Source organism: Megalops cyprinoides, chromosome 2, assembly GCF_013368585.1.
Source record: "Megalops cyprinoides isolate fMegCyp1 chromosome 2, fMegCyp1.pri, whole genome shotgun sequence".
Lineage (NCBI taxonomy): Eukaryota > Metazoa > Chordata > Actinopteri > Elopiformes > Megalopidae > Megalops > Megalops cyprinoides.
The window spans coordinates 63,557,774-63,572,228 of record NC_050584.1 but is presented as its reverse complement, the minus strand read 5'-3'; the positions used below and the strand labels follow the sequence as shown (position 1 = coordinate 63,572,228).

At 48.6% G+C, this 14,455-nt stretch overlaps 1 protein-coding gene across 1 annotated transcript in view; it reads left to right on the top strand.

The window, feature by feature from the left end:
• The window catches only part of kmt2ca (lysine (K)-specific methyltransferase 2Ca), a 133,263-nt gene extending 119,064 nt beyond the window's left edge, over positions 1-14,199 (top strand). Inside the window, exons 50-61 of the mRNA XM_036520305.1 lie at positions 372-508; positions 1,040-1,232; positions 2,439-2,578; positions 4,818-4,925; positions 5,663-6,788; positions 7,316-7,452; positions 9,214-9,356; positions 10,276-10,444; positions 11,529-11,645; positions 12,566-12,639; positions 13,291-13,399; positions 13,692-14,199. Of these exons, the coding sequence (XP_036376198.1) occupies positions 372-508; positions 1,040-1,232; positions 2,439-2,578; positions 4,818-4,925; positions 5,663-6,788; positions 7,316-7,452; positions 9,214-9,356; positions 10,276-10,444; positions 11,529-11,645; positions 12,566-12,639; positions 13,291-13,399; positions 13,692-13,784 (2,546 nt within the window). The 3' untranslated portion in view covers positions 13,785-14,199. The remainder of the gene's footprint in view (positions 1-371; positions 509-1,039; positions 1,233-2,438; positions 2,579-4,817; positions 4,926-5,662; positions 6,789-7,315; positions 7,453-9,213; positions 9,357-10,275; positions 10,445-11,528; positions 11,646-12,565; positions 12,640-13,290; positions 13,400-13,691) is intronic.
• Positions 14,200-14,455: the final 256 nt, after the last annotated feature.

The following is a 14,455-nucleotide window of genomic DNA, read 5'->3' as shown; positions in this document are numbered from 1 at the left end:
AGCAAATTTCACATAAACAAGCAAACAATTTTCATATGCAAGTTTTAAAAAATTATACAAAACGAATATTGAAGAACTTTTTTTTTTTACTAAAACATGAAATATAATGGATCTACATAAGTAAAATAAAGTATGGGGAGTATATATTTTGGTTAGAAGGAACTCATTTATTTATATGCTGACTAATTAAAGATCCTCACTTCCAGCCTGTTTTACCATGCCGGATATATCAAAGAATTGAAAGTTCCTCATTAAGAGGAAAAGAGACCAGTGTATTACCAAGCCACCAATGAGTGGGCATTTATGAATATGCATTTAATAAAGATTTTTTAAAATTTTCAAGCAGCATTGTGTCTCATTTTGTCGCTTAGGATCCGAGGCCCGGCAGAGGGAAGTGAAGATGGAGCCACAGAGCGTGTTCTTCGGGTCGCAGTTTGGGCATCCTCCGAATTGCTCCAGAACCGGACTGGTTTCCATAGCGATCACCCTGAACCCAGCTGCAGCAGAGGTGAGTGACTACGAGGGTGGAGCTGGAGTGGAGGACTTTGGGGTACTGTCTGCTGAGGCTTTCATTTCAGAATGGGGCTCAGGATGCAGTTTTTGGGTAGCCAAGTAGGTGAGCCTCTTGACGGTCCTGATCTCTGAGTCATCATGACCCAGGCAGGGGAGATTGACTCGGACTCCCCAGGCTTTTGGGTCTCTATTTTGGGGGGCAACAAGGAACCAACCCGAACCTATGGGTTAGTGTGTTTGGAGGTGATGGGGAAACTGAACCATACATTACATTATAGGTATTTAGCAGACACTCTTATCCAGAGCACCTTACATAGGTTAGAGTTTTTACATTTTATCCATTTATACAGCTGAATACTTACTGAGGCAACTGTGGGTTAAGTGCTTTGCCCAAGGGTACAGCAGGAGTGCCCCAGCAGGGAATCAAACCAGCAACGTTTCCGTTATGAGTCCTGCTCCTTAACTGCTATGCTACACTGCGGGGTTGATGTTGCCATGTTAACCGAGCCCTCTGACTGTGATGCAGAACATCCCGGGCGTGGTGGCAGCCGTGGCGGACCTTCTGTGTGTGAAGATCCCCAGCAGCTACGAAGTCAGCAGCTCCCCGGACCGAGGCCCCTCGCACCCGGGCTCAGACCCCCGGCACCCGGGCATGACCATCCTCAGGGCCCCCGGCCCCCCCGGCATGATGCAGTCCCAGCTCCTCTTCCCCTCCACAGGTGAGCACAGACAGAGGAGCACCCCCATTTGCTGTAAACTCCACGGGGGGATGGCATGTGCCTCAGAGTGCTTCTGGGTTTAGGGCAGGCCTTTGATGTTTACCTCATGGGATTGGTCATTTGGGTGTTTGGGTGTGGCCTTTAATGGAACTTCATTTTTTGTGTTTTTTTTCCATTGTTAGATGCTTTGGTTTTTGGTTTATATGTTAAAGATTAAAGATATTACATTTCATCTAACCCTTTTGCACGTAACTTATTTTATGCTATGTAGCACGTGTTACGTTACATGGTTTGTTGTGTTTTCATTAGCGTTATTAAGCTTCTCATAGTTTTCACTGCCACATTTGCTATATTTTTTAACGTTAAATCGCTGTTTCCTAAAAGCTAAAATTAGCTAGAATTTTTTCAATCTAGTGTTCCAATCCCACCAGTTTTACCGTACACACTAAACGGCTAATCACACCGGTGTGACCGTACACGCGAAAGGGTTAAATAGTTAATCCCTTTTAAGTGTTTTTTAAATGATTATTCGGTGTCTGGACAGCACCCTCTGTCTGAAGCAGAAGGCTGCTGGTGAGGGATATAGACGTACATTATTATTAATAACGCAGAAAATCCTAACCGAGTGACAATTTTAGATGGAGCTCGTTAGCACGCAACAGCTTGCTTTTAAGTCCTTGGTGTCAGATCTTGTTTAATGAGTAAAGCCAATCAGCCTGGATGTCCAAACGAGATTTAAGGCTCTTTGAGTGCTTTGAAAGAATAATCTTCAGTTGCCTTGATTTCTAATCAGAATAACTTTCTTTGTATGCAGTGGACCTCAGAACTTAATCTTGGTTCATGTAAAAATGATTAAATATCGAACAATGCCCCAGCCACTAAAGAAATATGAACACTGCACAGTACAACATTTTAAAAGAAATTTTGAAAGTAACAAAAATTAAAGTGGCAACACTGTCAATGTTTCAGATCAACACAGGAATCCATATTTTTGTGACAGCATGAAGTGTTTGCGTTTTGAGAGCTCTCAATCATTGGAGTTTGAACCTAAACCGAAAAGATGTCCTGAAGGTCTCTCCGACGGCCTTGTCACTGCTAAGTGATTTTGTGAGTGATGTGTCTTTTTGGCAGAAACCTTGCGCTGTCCTCTCTGGGCGACGGGGCGTGTCAGGGGTGCGCTAGCTGATGTGTGTGTCTGTGTTCCAGGTGCAGCTGGGGTCAGAGGTGACTACCCACTGGGGAAGGCCAACCCTGAGCTCAGGCCGCAGTGGTGCTGCCACTGCAAAGTGGTGGTTCTGGGAAACGGAGTCCGAAAGTCCACCAAGGACCTGCCCGGAGCTGCACAGGTACCGCCAGCGGACCTGAGAGGCCTTGTTTGGCCCTGCATGGCTGCTTTACCATATCCATTTACCTGGCAGACATTACATTACATTACATTATTGTCATCTAGCAGATGCTGTTATCTGTACAGCATACAGTAAATTACAATTTTATCCATTTATACAGCTGGATATTTACTGAGGGAACTGTGGGTTAAGTTAAGTACCTTGCCCAAGGGTACAACAACAGTGCCCCGGCAGGGAATTGAACCAGCAACCTGTTGGTTATGAGCCCTTCTCCTTACCACTGTGCCACAAGGCATTACAGTACATTACATTAAATTCCTTTAGCAGATACTCTTATCTGCTCCCAGCACAATAGAACAGAAGTCTATCCATTCAAGTTAAATGAGCAGCAGTAATAGTATCAGACCAAGCTAACACTCCCGAGGCCACATTTGAGCGCTACCACAGGTTAATTTGTGCTAACCTGAAACTAGACACCCTAGAGGAACTAAGAGAAGTCAAATACGCTCACCACCATATATCACCATTATCCACAGTGACCTACAGCACATGTTAAATCCTGTCCTTTCACGCAGAGCAGTATTTTACTGAAGCTTAAGGTTAAGCAGTTGTGCTTGTAGTAGACATATTTCAGGTGTGACTCCCAGGTATGCCCCTGCTATTTCATGCTTCGGCACGACGCAGTACAGTCTAACACAACTTTGCTTTATTTTCCCCATAATGAGGGAGATGTCCTTGGCCCTTTTTCCCTCCCATATGTCGCTCACACGATGAGATGAATTAAAGGCATATCCTTTAAAAGGCCCCTTTTCATCTCTCTAGCTGCCTCTGTTGCACACTAATGGCTGCAGGTGGGACAGAACGGCCCTTTTATTTCCTGTGGCTGGCTTCAGTGAACCTTTAGCTGAATGAACGGGTAATTGGTGAGCTAGATGTGAGCTTTGTTAGTGCCTGGGTAAGAGCATGTGCTGAGCAATTAGTTTAATATGTATCCATATGAAACTATGTGAAAATCTATGTGAAAAATCGTGATGGCTAGTTAGAGTGAGGTTTCATGGGCACCAGTGCTGTGGAGAGCCAAAGGCCTCCGATTGGTTCATACAAAGTTGATTGACAGCAATTTGTAAGCCCCCTCCCACTGTGTGGTCGGCGAAGCTCCACCCTCCAGCCGTGTGTAATTCGATCCCCTCTGGAAGGGGCGGGTTACATAAGCAGGCCGTGAACAGGGCAGCAGGGGCGAGGGGGGGCTTCAGAAGCGTGGGCTCCAGGGTTACTCTCGGGGGTGCGTGGAGCGGGGCGGCTCTGTGATTATGCAAATCCGCCCCGCGCCAAGCGTACCGCGCCGTCCCAGAGCAATTAGGGGGTTAACCTTCAGGAGCAGTGGAAGGAGGGAAGTCAGGACACGAGGCGAGCTGAGCTCGGGCCCCGAGCGGGAGGAGGCAGCTCGAGTTTCGCAAACGGTTAAGCCCTTGAAGTTCAGGTAATTCAGGAGTGAGGTACCTTTGATGTGCCTGCGATATGTAAATTTAATAACTCCTTTTGGCATCAACAAAGGTTTGTGCGGAAGGAGGCTTTGATCTCTGATTCCTCCTGCGTCACCCGGCCTGCATTTCAGTGATAATTTATAGCGATATGGAGGCGGATGATGGTCTCTCTGCCTTTGTCTCTTTCACTCTCTTGCTCTCTCTTTTTTCTTTTTCTGTCCATCTCCCTCTCTCATCTCTTTCTTTCTCTTTGTCTCTTTCTCTCTCTCTCTGTCTCTCTCATCTTCTCTCTTTTTTCTTTTTCTGTCTTTTCATCTCATTGTTTCTCTGTCTCTGTCTCTCATCTCTTCTTTCTCTTGCTGTCTCTCACTCTGTCTCTCTCATCTCATTTCTTTCTCTCTCTCTTTCTCCCTCTTTCTCTCCCTCTCCATCTTTCTCCCCCCCCCACCCTCTCGCCCCCCAGTCTCTCTCTCTCTCTCTCTCTCTCTCTCTCTCCTCTCCTGGAGCAGAGGTGGTTAAAGAGCAGGTCTCACAGCTCAGAGGTTGCCAGTTCAATTCCGCTCCCGAGTGGGTGTGTGGGCGTACCCTTCAGCAGTTCGCTCGGGCCGAATGCTTAAATGTCAGTGAATGTCCAGCTGTATAAACGGATGATGCGTGTGCCGCTGCAGATATGGGCCTCTGCAGAGAGCGCGTGAGTCGTGTAAATAACGTAAATAACATGGTGTCACGTTTGGCCCGCTCTCTCTCCTCGCCAGGACTCTGCGGAGGGGCGGGGCCGAGCGGAGGGGAGCCTCGTCTTCTGCAGCCACAACTGCTTCCTGCTGCACGCCACCGCCAAGCAGCCCAAAGCCGCGGACACCAAGGTACGGCCTGGACACACCCCGTGATTGTTTTTTGGGGTGCACATTGGCTTTTTTGGGGAGTGGGCTGAGAACTGGAACATCAGTCCCTGCCTCAACAAGGGGAGACCCTTTGCAAACTGTTCTAATGGCTTTTCCCTGTAATGTTTTAAAAGGCCATGCATAGGCAGATGTACACACAGGAAGCCTTAGGTAGTACACCTGACAGCAAACCTTATTCTGAGATCTGTAAATTCTAGAAGAATATTTAAAATGCGCAAAATGGATTGCAGTGGTGAGATCTTTCCAGTGCAATATGTAAAACAAAAGTCGGGAAAATGATTTTGCGGTTGGAAGTATATGTTGTCATATCGGCCAGGGTGGGAGCGGCTGTTGCTTGATCTGCCATAGGGTTAACCGAAGGCGACCTCAGCGCATTTTGAACGTGTGCCCGTCAGTAATTTAACAGTAGAGTGTGTGAGTGATTAGTAACCTTAGGGATTACAGCAGCAGGTACAGTATGGAGAGGTTATATGGAAATTTTTACTGCTGCAATTCCATTGATGGGGATAAAGACACATTATGGGATCATTTCACTCCTCAGAGCTGCAGTGAAGCCCAGGAAAAGCACTGAGGTGCGTGTTTCGGGTTGCTGTGTTCCACGTCAGATAATTAGATAGTCACGCTCACACTTGAGGCAAATTAAACTGGAGAGATAGCATTTATTGCATTCAGCTTTTCCCTTCTTGCCGATTTTGCAGCACGGTCTGTGTGCCCCCTCCGATTCCGCCACCAAGGAGAGCCCCTCTAAGATCCAGCATCAGTACAGCAACAACATGTCCGCCCTGGATGTGCACTGCCTGGCCCAGCTCCAGCCCAAGGAGTCCCCGCCCTCCACCCCGCCCATCTCCTTCCCCTCCGCCGCGTCCGAGGCCAAGGGAGAGCCCAAGCCCGACCCACTCAAGGTGACGGTCAAGCTGAAGCCCCGCCCCCGGGCGGTGGCCAACGGCTCGGACGAGGGGCCCCGCCCACAGGGAAAACGCTGGAAGGGCTCTCGCTGGAGGAAGTGGAGCATTCAGGTGCTCGTCCCGAAGGGCGCCCCCCGGCTGCCGGCCGAGGACGAGGTGGACGAGCTCCTGCAGAAGCTGGGGGCGTCACTCCGGCCCGACCCGCTCCCCCGGGACCTCCGGCGGTGCTGCTTCTGTCACGAGGAGGGCGACGGGGTGACCGACGGGCCCGCCCGCCTGCTCAACCTGGACGTGGACCTGTGGGTGCACCTCAACTGCGCGCTGTGGTCCACCGAGGTGTACGAGACGCAGGCGGGCGCCCTCATCAACGTGGAGCTGGCGCTGCGGCGGGGCCTGTCGGTGCGCTGCGCCTACTGCCAGCGCACCGGCGCCACCAGCGGCTGCCACCGGCTGCGCTGCGCCAACGTCTACCACTTCACCTGCGCCCTCAAGGCCCAGTGCACCTTCTTCAAGGACAAGACCATGCTGTGCCACCAGCACCGGCCACGCGGGTGCGCCCAGGAGCAGGAGCTGCGCTACTTCGCCGTGTTCCGCCGCGTCTACGTGCAGCGGGACGAGGTGCGGCAGCTGGCGGGGGTGGTGCGGCGCGGCGAGCGGGAGCACACCCTGCGGGTGGGCAGCCTCATCTTCCACGCCGTCGGCCAGCTGCTGCCGCAGCAGATGCGGGCCTTCCACGCCCCCGCCGCCATCTTCCCCGTGGGCTACGAGGCCACGCGCATCTACTGGAGCATGCGCCACGGCGGCCGGCGCTGCCGCTACCTCTGCGGCATCGACGAGAAGGACGGCCGGCCCGAGTTCAGCATCCGCGTGCTGGAGCAGGGCCACGAGGAGCTGGTGCTCACCGACACCACCCCGAAAGGTGAGGCACCTCTCGGTTCTCAGGTGAGGGGCGGTAAAGAGGGTGGCAGTATAGCATAGTGGTAAGGAACAGGGCTCGTAACTGAAAGGTTGTTGGTTCGATCAACGTAACCATTAAGAAACCAAGTGGGGGATTCTGGAACCCTTCCAACAGATGGAATGTGGCCTCCTATAACTGAGCGTTGTAGAGCAGACAGTAGCTGTGCGTCCAGTGACCTGCATGCTTTTTTTTTTTTTTTTTTTTTTTGAGAAGGTGTACGTGTCAGGGTTTTCTCACAGCTCCCAGTTCAGTCATGAAGCCGACAGACAGTCTCAAAATATTCTTAAAGATGGGGAATTAAAAGGATCGTATGAGTAATAACAGTCTATTTATACACCTCTAAAACTTAGACTGCTGAGGAACAGAGAAACTCTAACTGCCATTGAGGAGACAGGAAAGGGAAGGCCGGATCCGGCTAACGAGACGGGCCGTCTCAGGCCTCATTTCCTCTCCTGATGTTTTTTTTTTTTTCTGTCCGTGTTGCGCAGGGGTCTGGGACAAGGTGCTGCAGCCAGTAGCCGAGCGGAGGGCGGAGTGCGGCACGCTCAAGCTCTTCCCGGCGTACCTGAAGGGGGAGGACCTGTTCGGCCTCACCGTCTCCGCCGTCACCAGAATCGTGGAGTCGGTAAGAGGGATCGCCGCTGCCGCCTGTTTGCGTTTGAACCAGCGGGTTCCGCTGTCGCCGTGTTCCCGGACACAAACCTAGAGCAGGAGCTGCTCACATCCACTAATGGATCAGCAGTGTGGCGTAATGGTAAGGTGCAGGGCTAGTGACCGGAAGGTCGTGGGTTTGATTCTGTGCTGGGGTGCTGATGCTGTACTCTTGGGCAACGTACTTAACCCAGAATTGCCTCAGTAAGCATCCAGCTGTATAAATGTAAAAACCTTGGAGTCACTCTGGAAAAGAGCATCTGTTAAATGACAGCAGTGTAATCTAATGTGTATCCCATCCGTATTGGATACTGATTCAGCAGCCCCTCTGTATGATATCAACAGAGGTCTGTCTTTTTAGCATCCGATGTGATGTTTATGAGCAAGAAAAAAAGTGAAAAGTTCCAAAAACTGAAGTTCATACTTCAGAGAGCTGTACAGTAAGGATAGTTCCATGCTCCCGAGACACTCAATTTTTACCCAGCACTGTGATTGATTTGCTGAAAGCTTTTAATGCCCTTTTCAGTCTAAGGTTAAGCGGCGGAAGACATTTAAGAGTGTAAAACGAATTCCCCCGTGTGCCGTTTCGGGAGGTGTAACGTGGGGCCGTAATTTCCGTTTTGGCGTTTATGGTCGCGCTGCCTGTGAATGAGAATGAAGTTTTTTTTTTTTTTTTTTTTTTTTTTTGTTCCTCAGGTGAAAACTTCGGTTTAATCAGAAGGGAATGCAAATGAGCCGAGCGCGGCTTAGCGGTAGCGGCAGCCCTAACTTTGATCACCTCCGTCAGTGTCGAAGTTGAGTTGAAGTTGAGTTATTCCTCCCAGCATCACCCGAGAGCCTTGTGCTGGAAAGGGGTGATTCTGGGTGATTCTGGGTGCGGAGCTGGAACAGGCCCGGTCAAAGCCTCTTAGACCTGGGCTGGACTGGGACACCTAACTGTTCCAGCCCCTAAGTGAGGTCCATGTCATGTGTACCTTATTGTTGCTTATTTTACCTGTAGTATTGTGCAGTGTGTGTTATGTGGCGGTAAGTAGCAGGGCTAGTAACCCAAAGGTTGCTGGTTTGATTCCCCGCTGGGGCATTGCTGCTATACCCTTGGGCAAGGTACATAATCAGCATTTTCCTTAGTGAATATCCAGCTGTATGAATGGATCACATTGTAAATTGCCCTGGATTAGAGCGTCTTCTAAATGACAGTAATGTATTGTCATGTAATGTCTTGGCGCTACTGTGATTTTCTGATTGTGCAATATATGGTGCTGTATGTGGTTGACCTCCCTTAGTTTTCTAGGCTGTCTAGTTTCAGGTTAGCACAAGTTAACTTGTGGTAGTGCTTCAATGGTGTTATGCTCACGCTCACTGGTCTGGGAGTGTTGTTTACCCGGGTGACGCTGTTGCTAATTTAACTTGGATGATAGATGCACTTTTGTTCTCTTTTGCTGGAATTCACTCTGGATGAGAGTGTCTGCTAAATCAATGTAATGTAATGCTGTGTGGCATAGTGGCTCATATCTAAAAGGTTGCCGGTCCGATTCCCCGCTAGGACACTGCTGCTGTACCCTCGGGCAAGGTACTTATCCAGATGTATAAATGGATAAAATGGTAATATATGTAGGTCACTCACGATAAGAGTGTCTACTAAATGACAGTAATGCAGTGTAATGTGTGTGCGTTGTACCTGGCGATGCACCCCATTCGGCCCCCACCTGAGCGCCCCCCTGCTTGTATGTTCCAGCTCCCGGGGGTGGAGGCGTGCGACAGGTACACCTTCCGCTACGGCCGCAACCCCCTGATGGAGCTGCCGCTGGCCGTCAACCCCACCGGCTGCGCCCGCTCCGAGCCCAAGGCCAGCTCCCATGTCAAGAGGTTTGTGTTAAGGTATTCTGTATGATTTTAAATTTGATTTTTCCCCCCTCTCCCCCCTTGTCGTGTCTTGCTATCCTGCGACTCCTGTCTTCCTGCCCCCCACCCCCACCCCAGATGCTTCTCCTTCGTTTTTCCCCATCTCCATTTTCTGTTCCTCAAAGTGCTCCTAATATGCTTCAATAAAAGCAATAATCCATTAATCATTTTTCCATGCGGTGCGTATCATAACTGCTGATGGGAGATCAGTGTAACTGATATAAAGACGGAATAAAATGAAACTACACTATTGCCACCATTCTACCAGTTTGTCACCGGGGAAGGTGAAAATTGAAGTAAACAGGAGGTAGGAGCAGACAGTATGCAACAGATAGCACTTCCCAGATAGGCGACTAAAAGATCGGTGTTCCTGATTTCATTCCTGTATATATTGCTCGATATACATACATAGAGATGAATTGACATTGGGAGAAAAGGTAACATCATTGCATCCATCTGAGACAGCCTACTCAAATGGGAACCATAATATGAAGCACCTTGTTTCACATGGGGGGGGGGGGGGGGTGGTGAATACAGCGTTGCACCAAACATCAGTCTTTCTGGACATATGATGAAAATAAGCACAGACCCCTTCATGAGTGGCTCACAGTAGCCTTCTAGGAACACTTTAGATCAATGATGTTCTGCCCTTTAGCGTGGTCTCTGTGGTGCCTTCGATGTCGAGGGTTTCCTTTTGTGCCTGTACACTGTTTGCCTCCAGCCTCCAGCCTCCGGCCTCACCTCTTGTCTGTCCTCTCCCCCCGCTGCGGTGGGGCCCACTCCCTTACTCTCATGCATGTCCTCGTCCAATCACGTTTTTGATATCCATTGCGGGTTGAGGCAAAAGCTTGAGGGTGTCTCTCTGCTGTGTACCGGTCCCTCCCCACCCCTGCAGGCCACACACCCTGACCAGCACCAGCTCCTCAAAGTCCTTCCAGAGCACCGTGACGGGGGAGATCAGCGCCCCCTACAGCAAGCAGTTTGTCCACTCCAAGTCCTCCCAGTACCGCAAGATGAAGACCGAGTGGAAGAGCAACGTGTACCTGGCGCGCTCGCGCATCCAGGTGGGTGGGCGGGACCCCTCCGAATCCAACCAATCAGCAAACAGCCTATCTTTTTGTGTGTCGCTTGATTTGGAGTTTTGGCAGTTTTACTGTGAGGCGGTGTAGCGATTAGGTACTGGGATTTCTGCTGTACAGTTTAGCAGGGTGCTTAGCCTGAACCGATTCAGCGCTTATGAAGCTAGGTAAACGGACAGTATGTGAAAATGGTAAGATGTATGAGCTGTGCTTGGATAAGGTTGTCTGCTGAGCAAATCATGTTAAGGAGGGCTTTTTCCTCCATGTAGTCGGCTGTGACGCTGAAGAAGATTAATCGCATGCTGTCCAATATTTGAACACTGATGACATCTCATCCAAGTGTACCCTGTATATACACCTTCCTTTTAGGAATAAGTCAAAAAAAAGGGCCAGCTCACCGGGTTTGGAGCAGAGTGAAATCTCACATGTTCCGCTTTCCCTTCATTCTCTTCTCTTATTCGTGCAGTATCCATGCTTCTCTGAAACCTGATTGGCCAGTGAGCCAGATGTGCCTGAGCCCTCACATAAGTGCAGCATTGTGACATAGTCGCTTGTGGTCTAGCCTCACAGCCAATGAGGTTGCAGGTTTGAATCTGAGCTGTGACACAGCCAGAAGTGTTAATATTCAGCTGTACAGGTGCAGAGCACAGGCTTGCTACGTCACACTGGAGAAAGGTGTGAGCTAAACTAGACTCTGCATGTTTTTTTGTTCCAGCCAAATACTGATCTTTGACAGTCAGTTGTTTGAAAAAGAAATTTGTGTGGTGGCAAGGTGTTAAAAAAGCAATTTGTTCATCTTGCTTTTAAAATGTACCTCCACCAAATTGTTAATAATTCATTTTTCAATTTAATGTCATGATTGCAGAGTAATGCATTGTTATTTGACCTAAAGCAAGTAATTGCACAATTAATTAAGGCTGACTAAGACAGACGTTGCCCTTTTATTTGAGGCAAAGGAAAAGAGAAATACAAACATATATTATAAAATGAGTGATGTCACAACAGAGGCGGGGACACAGGCGCTGGCATTCAAAAGTAACCCCGCGGACGACTCCGTTGGCCTTTGCAGGGTCTGGGGCTGTACGCTGCCAAGGACATTGAGAAGTACACCATGGTGATCGAGTACATCGGGACCATCATCCGCAACGAGGTGGCAAACAGGAAGGAGAAGATGTACGAGTCGCAGGTAAGAGATACGAAGTGCGTCCCGCGTGCTTTTCACAAGCTCCGCAAGGCGTCAGAAATGAGTCAGGTGCTACCGGGTGCCTTAAACAAACAGGGGAAGCAGCATATTCAGAGTGTGAGGACATCCATAGCCTGGTCTGACGCTGTTGCTCTTTCAACTGCAATGGATACATTTCTGTTCTGTTGTGCTGGAAGTCACTCTGGGTAAGAGGGCCTGCGAAGTGAGTGTAATGTACTGCATCCACTGTGTTTATGGTATGATTGTGATATGAAAAGATCCTTATGTGAAATAAGGGCAGCAGAGTTTCTGTGCTGAGTTACTGCAGTGGTGGAATAGTTCCTCTTTCTGACATTAGTAAATCAGTATAGGTGCCTTGCTCTCAGTTGCTCTGTCCCTGAATAGTGTCCCATAGTATTGGCCATATTGGGCAGCAGTGTGGTGTAGTGGTGAGGAGCAGGGCTTGTAACCGATAGGTTGCTGATTCGGTTCCCTGTGGGGGCACTGCCATTGTAACATTGGGCAAGGTGCTTAACCTACAGTTGCGTCAAGGAAACATCCATTGCATATTACATTATCAGCATTATTTAGCAGACACTTTTATCCAGAGCGACTTGCATCAATCACAGGTTTTTACGATGTTATCCATTTATACAGCTAGATATTTCCTTGAGGCAATTGTAGGTTAAGCACCTTGCCCAATGTTACAATGGCAGTGCCCCAGTAGGGAATCGAACTGGCAACCTTTCGGTTACGAGTCCTGCTCCTCAACCACTGTGCTACACTGCTGCGCCCCAGCTGTATAAATGGATAACATGTAAGAATTGTAACCTCTGTGAGCTGGTCGGGATAAAACCGTTTGCTAAATGACGATGATGTAACGTAGAGTAGCTTGTCTAACGTGTACGTCTCTGATTTGGCAGAACCGCGGGGTGTACATGTTCCGGATCGACAGCGAACACGTCATCGACGCCACCATCACAGGAGGCCCGGCGAGGTAGGAGCCGCCGTGTTCGGCGAACGGGCCAACAGCATTGGGCGGGGGTGGGGGGTGTCATGGCAGCAGAAGAGACTGAGCTGTTAGGGCTGTGCAGCGGTGTACATTTTCAGCGTAACGCACACCTCCCCCTCGGCAGCTGCCTCAATTCCCTGCGGCCCTCAGTGCGTGGGGGAAAAAAAATCATTGCGGCTGATTGGTGGTCCTTCATTCAGCAGATGTGATTGGGTGCATACAGCTTGGCCAATCAGCAAGCTGCTCTTAGGTGTAATAGGCCTCTCTTTGAGCAGTGGGCGGGACTAAGCTGACATGTCCAGGTCAGGGATTGGCCATGCCTCTCATGCGTCAGGGCGTCATCCTTTTGCATGTGTGGGTGCGTGTGTGAAACGCTGGACTAGTGATGTAGTTTCCTCAGTTAAGATCTTAATTTCTGCTTTATTGTAAGTTCTTCTTAGCTTCTATAGCTCACAGTTTACTTACACATTAGTTACCTGGACGTAACAATGTTATTACCACTTAGTCAAGTGCTACTTTTATAAGGTAAAAGATTAATATAAAGTATTACCACATATTTTACAGTTGTACTAAATCCTCATATCATGCTGACAGTGCTCTGCAACAATCTTTTTTTTTTTTTTTTTTTTTTTGCAGATATATCAACCATTCCTGTGCGCCTAACTGCACTGCCGAGGCGGTGACATTTGAAAAAGGCCACAAAATCATCATCAGCTCCAACCGTCGGATTCAGAGAGGAGAAGAGGTGGGACATGTCCCCTTATATTGTGTACCGTTCGAAACAAGCGCAGAGCAATCACCATGTATGAGACACATAACGTGACCACTTCAGTGGCCGAAACTCCCTTATTCTAACACAGAGCACCCGAACATTTTAGTTTACCCGGATACCCTTATACTGCGTATGAATCCCACCATTTCTGAGTCATGCCCGTTAAACCTCTCACACACATTTGTGCAAAGTGAAGTTCTTGTTTAAGTGTGTCTAAAAGAAAAAAAGGATTTCTATCAAACAGTTTTTCCTCTCCTTTTACTAGCTGTGCTATGACTACAAGTTCGACCTCGAGGACGACCAGCATAAGATTCCGTGTCACTGTGGAGCAGTCAACTGCCGAAAGTGGATGAACTAAGGAGAGGGAAAGAGATGCAGAGGGGGCAAAAACCCTACCTGCGTTCCTTTTTTGAAAAGGCACAGTGATGGAGCTTTTTTTTCTGGGGGAGGGCTGGGATGGGATAGAGGCGCAAATTGGTGAATCAATGGCACTTTAGTGCAGGAGGAAAGTGGTATTAGGGATTTATTCTTCTTTTCTGAAGCCAGATAGCAGGAAGGTCAAATGGCTTAAGTGTGCAGAGTGAGGGGGGGGGGAGTTTGGGGACAGCAGGGAGGAGGGGAGGGGGATTACAGAATTCACCAGCGGACTGGAGGGTGTTTTGTGCTGGCCACCGCCTTATTTGTCTGAAGGGGCAGGCCCTCTAAGTGTAATGAAATGAATATATACTATACACATATATATGTATATAAAATGTATGCACATGTTTATGTATGTATATATGTATGTGTATATATGTATATGTGTGTATATGTGTATGTATGTGTGTACACATACACATGTACATACTGAAATGTAGACACCACTGAACAAGGAATGTACTTAGAAGACTTCCTTAGGGATAAAGCTAAGGGAAAATTAACTTGCACTAAAAATTCATTGAAATACTTGATTCCGTGAGTCAGTTTATAATTTTTTTTCCTTTGTTGATTTTCTGTAAAATAAGAGAGAACATTTTTGTATTTATTAAA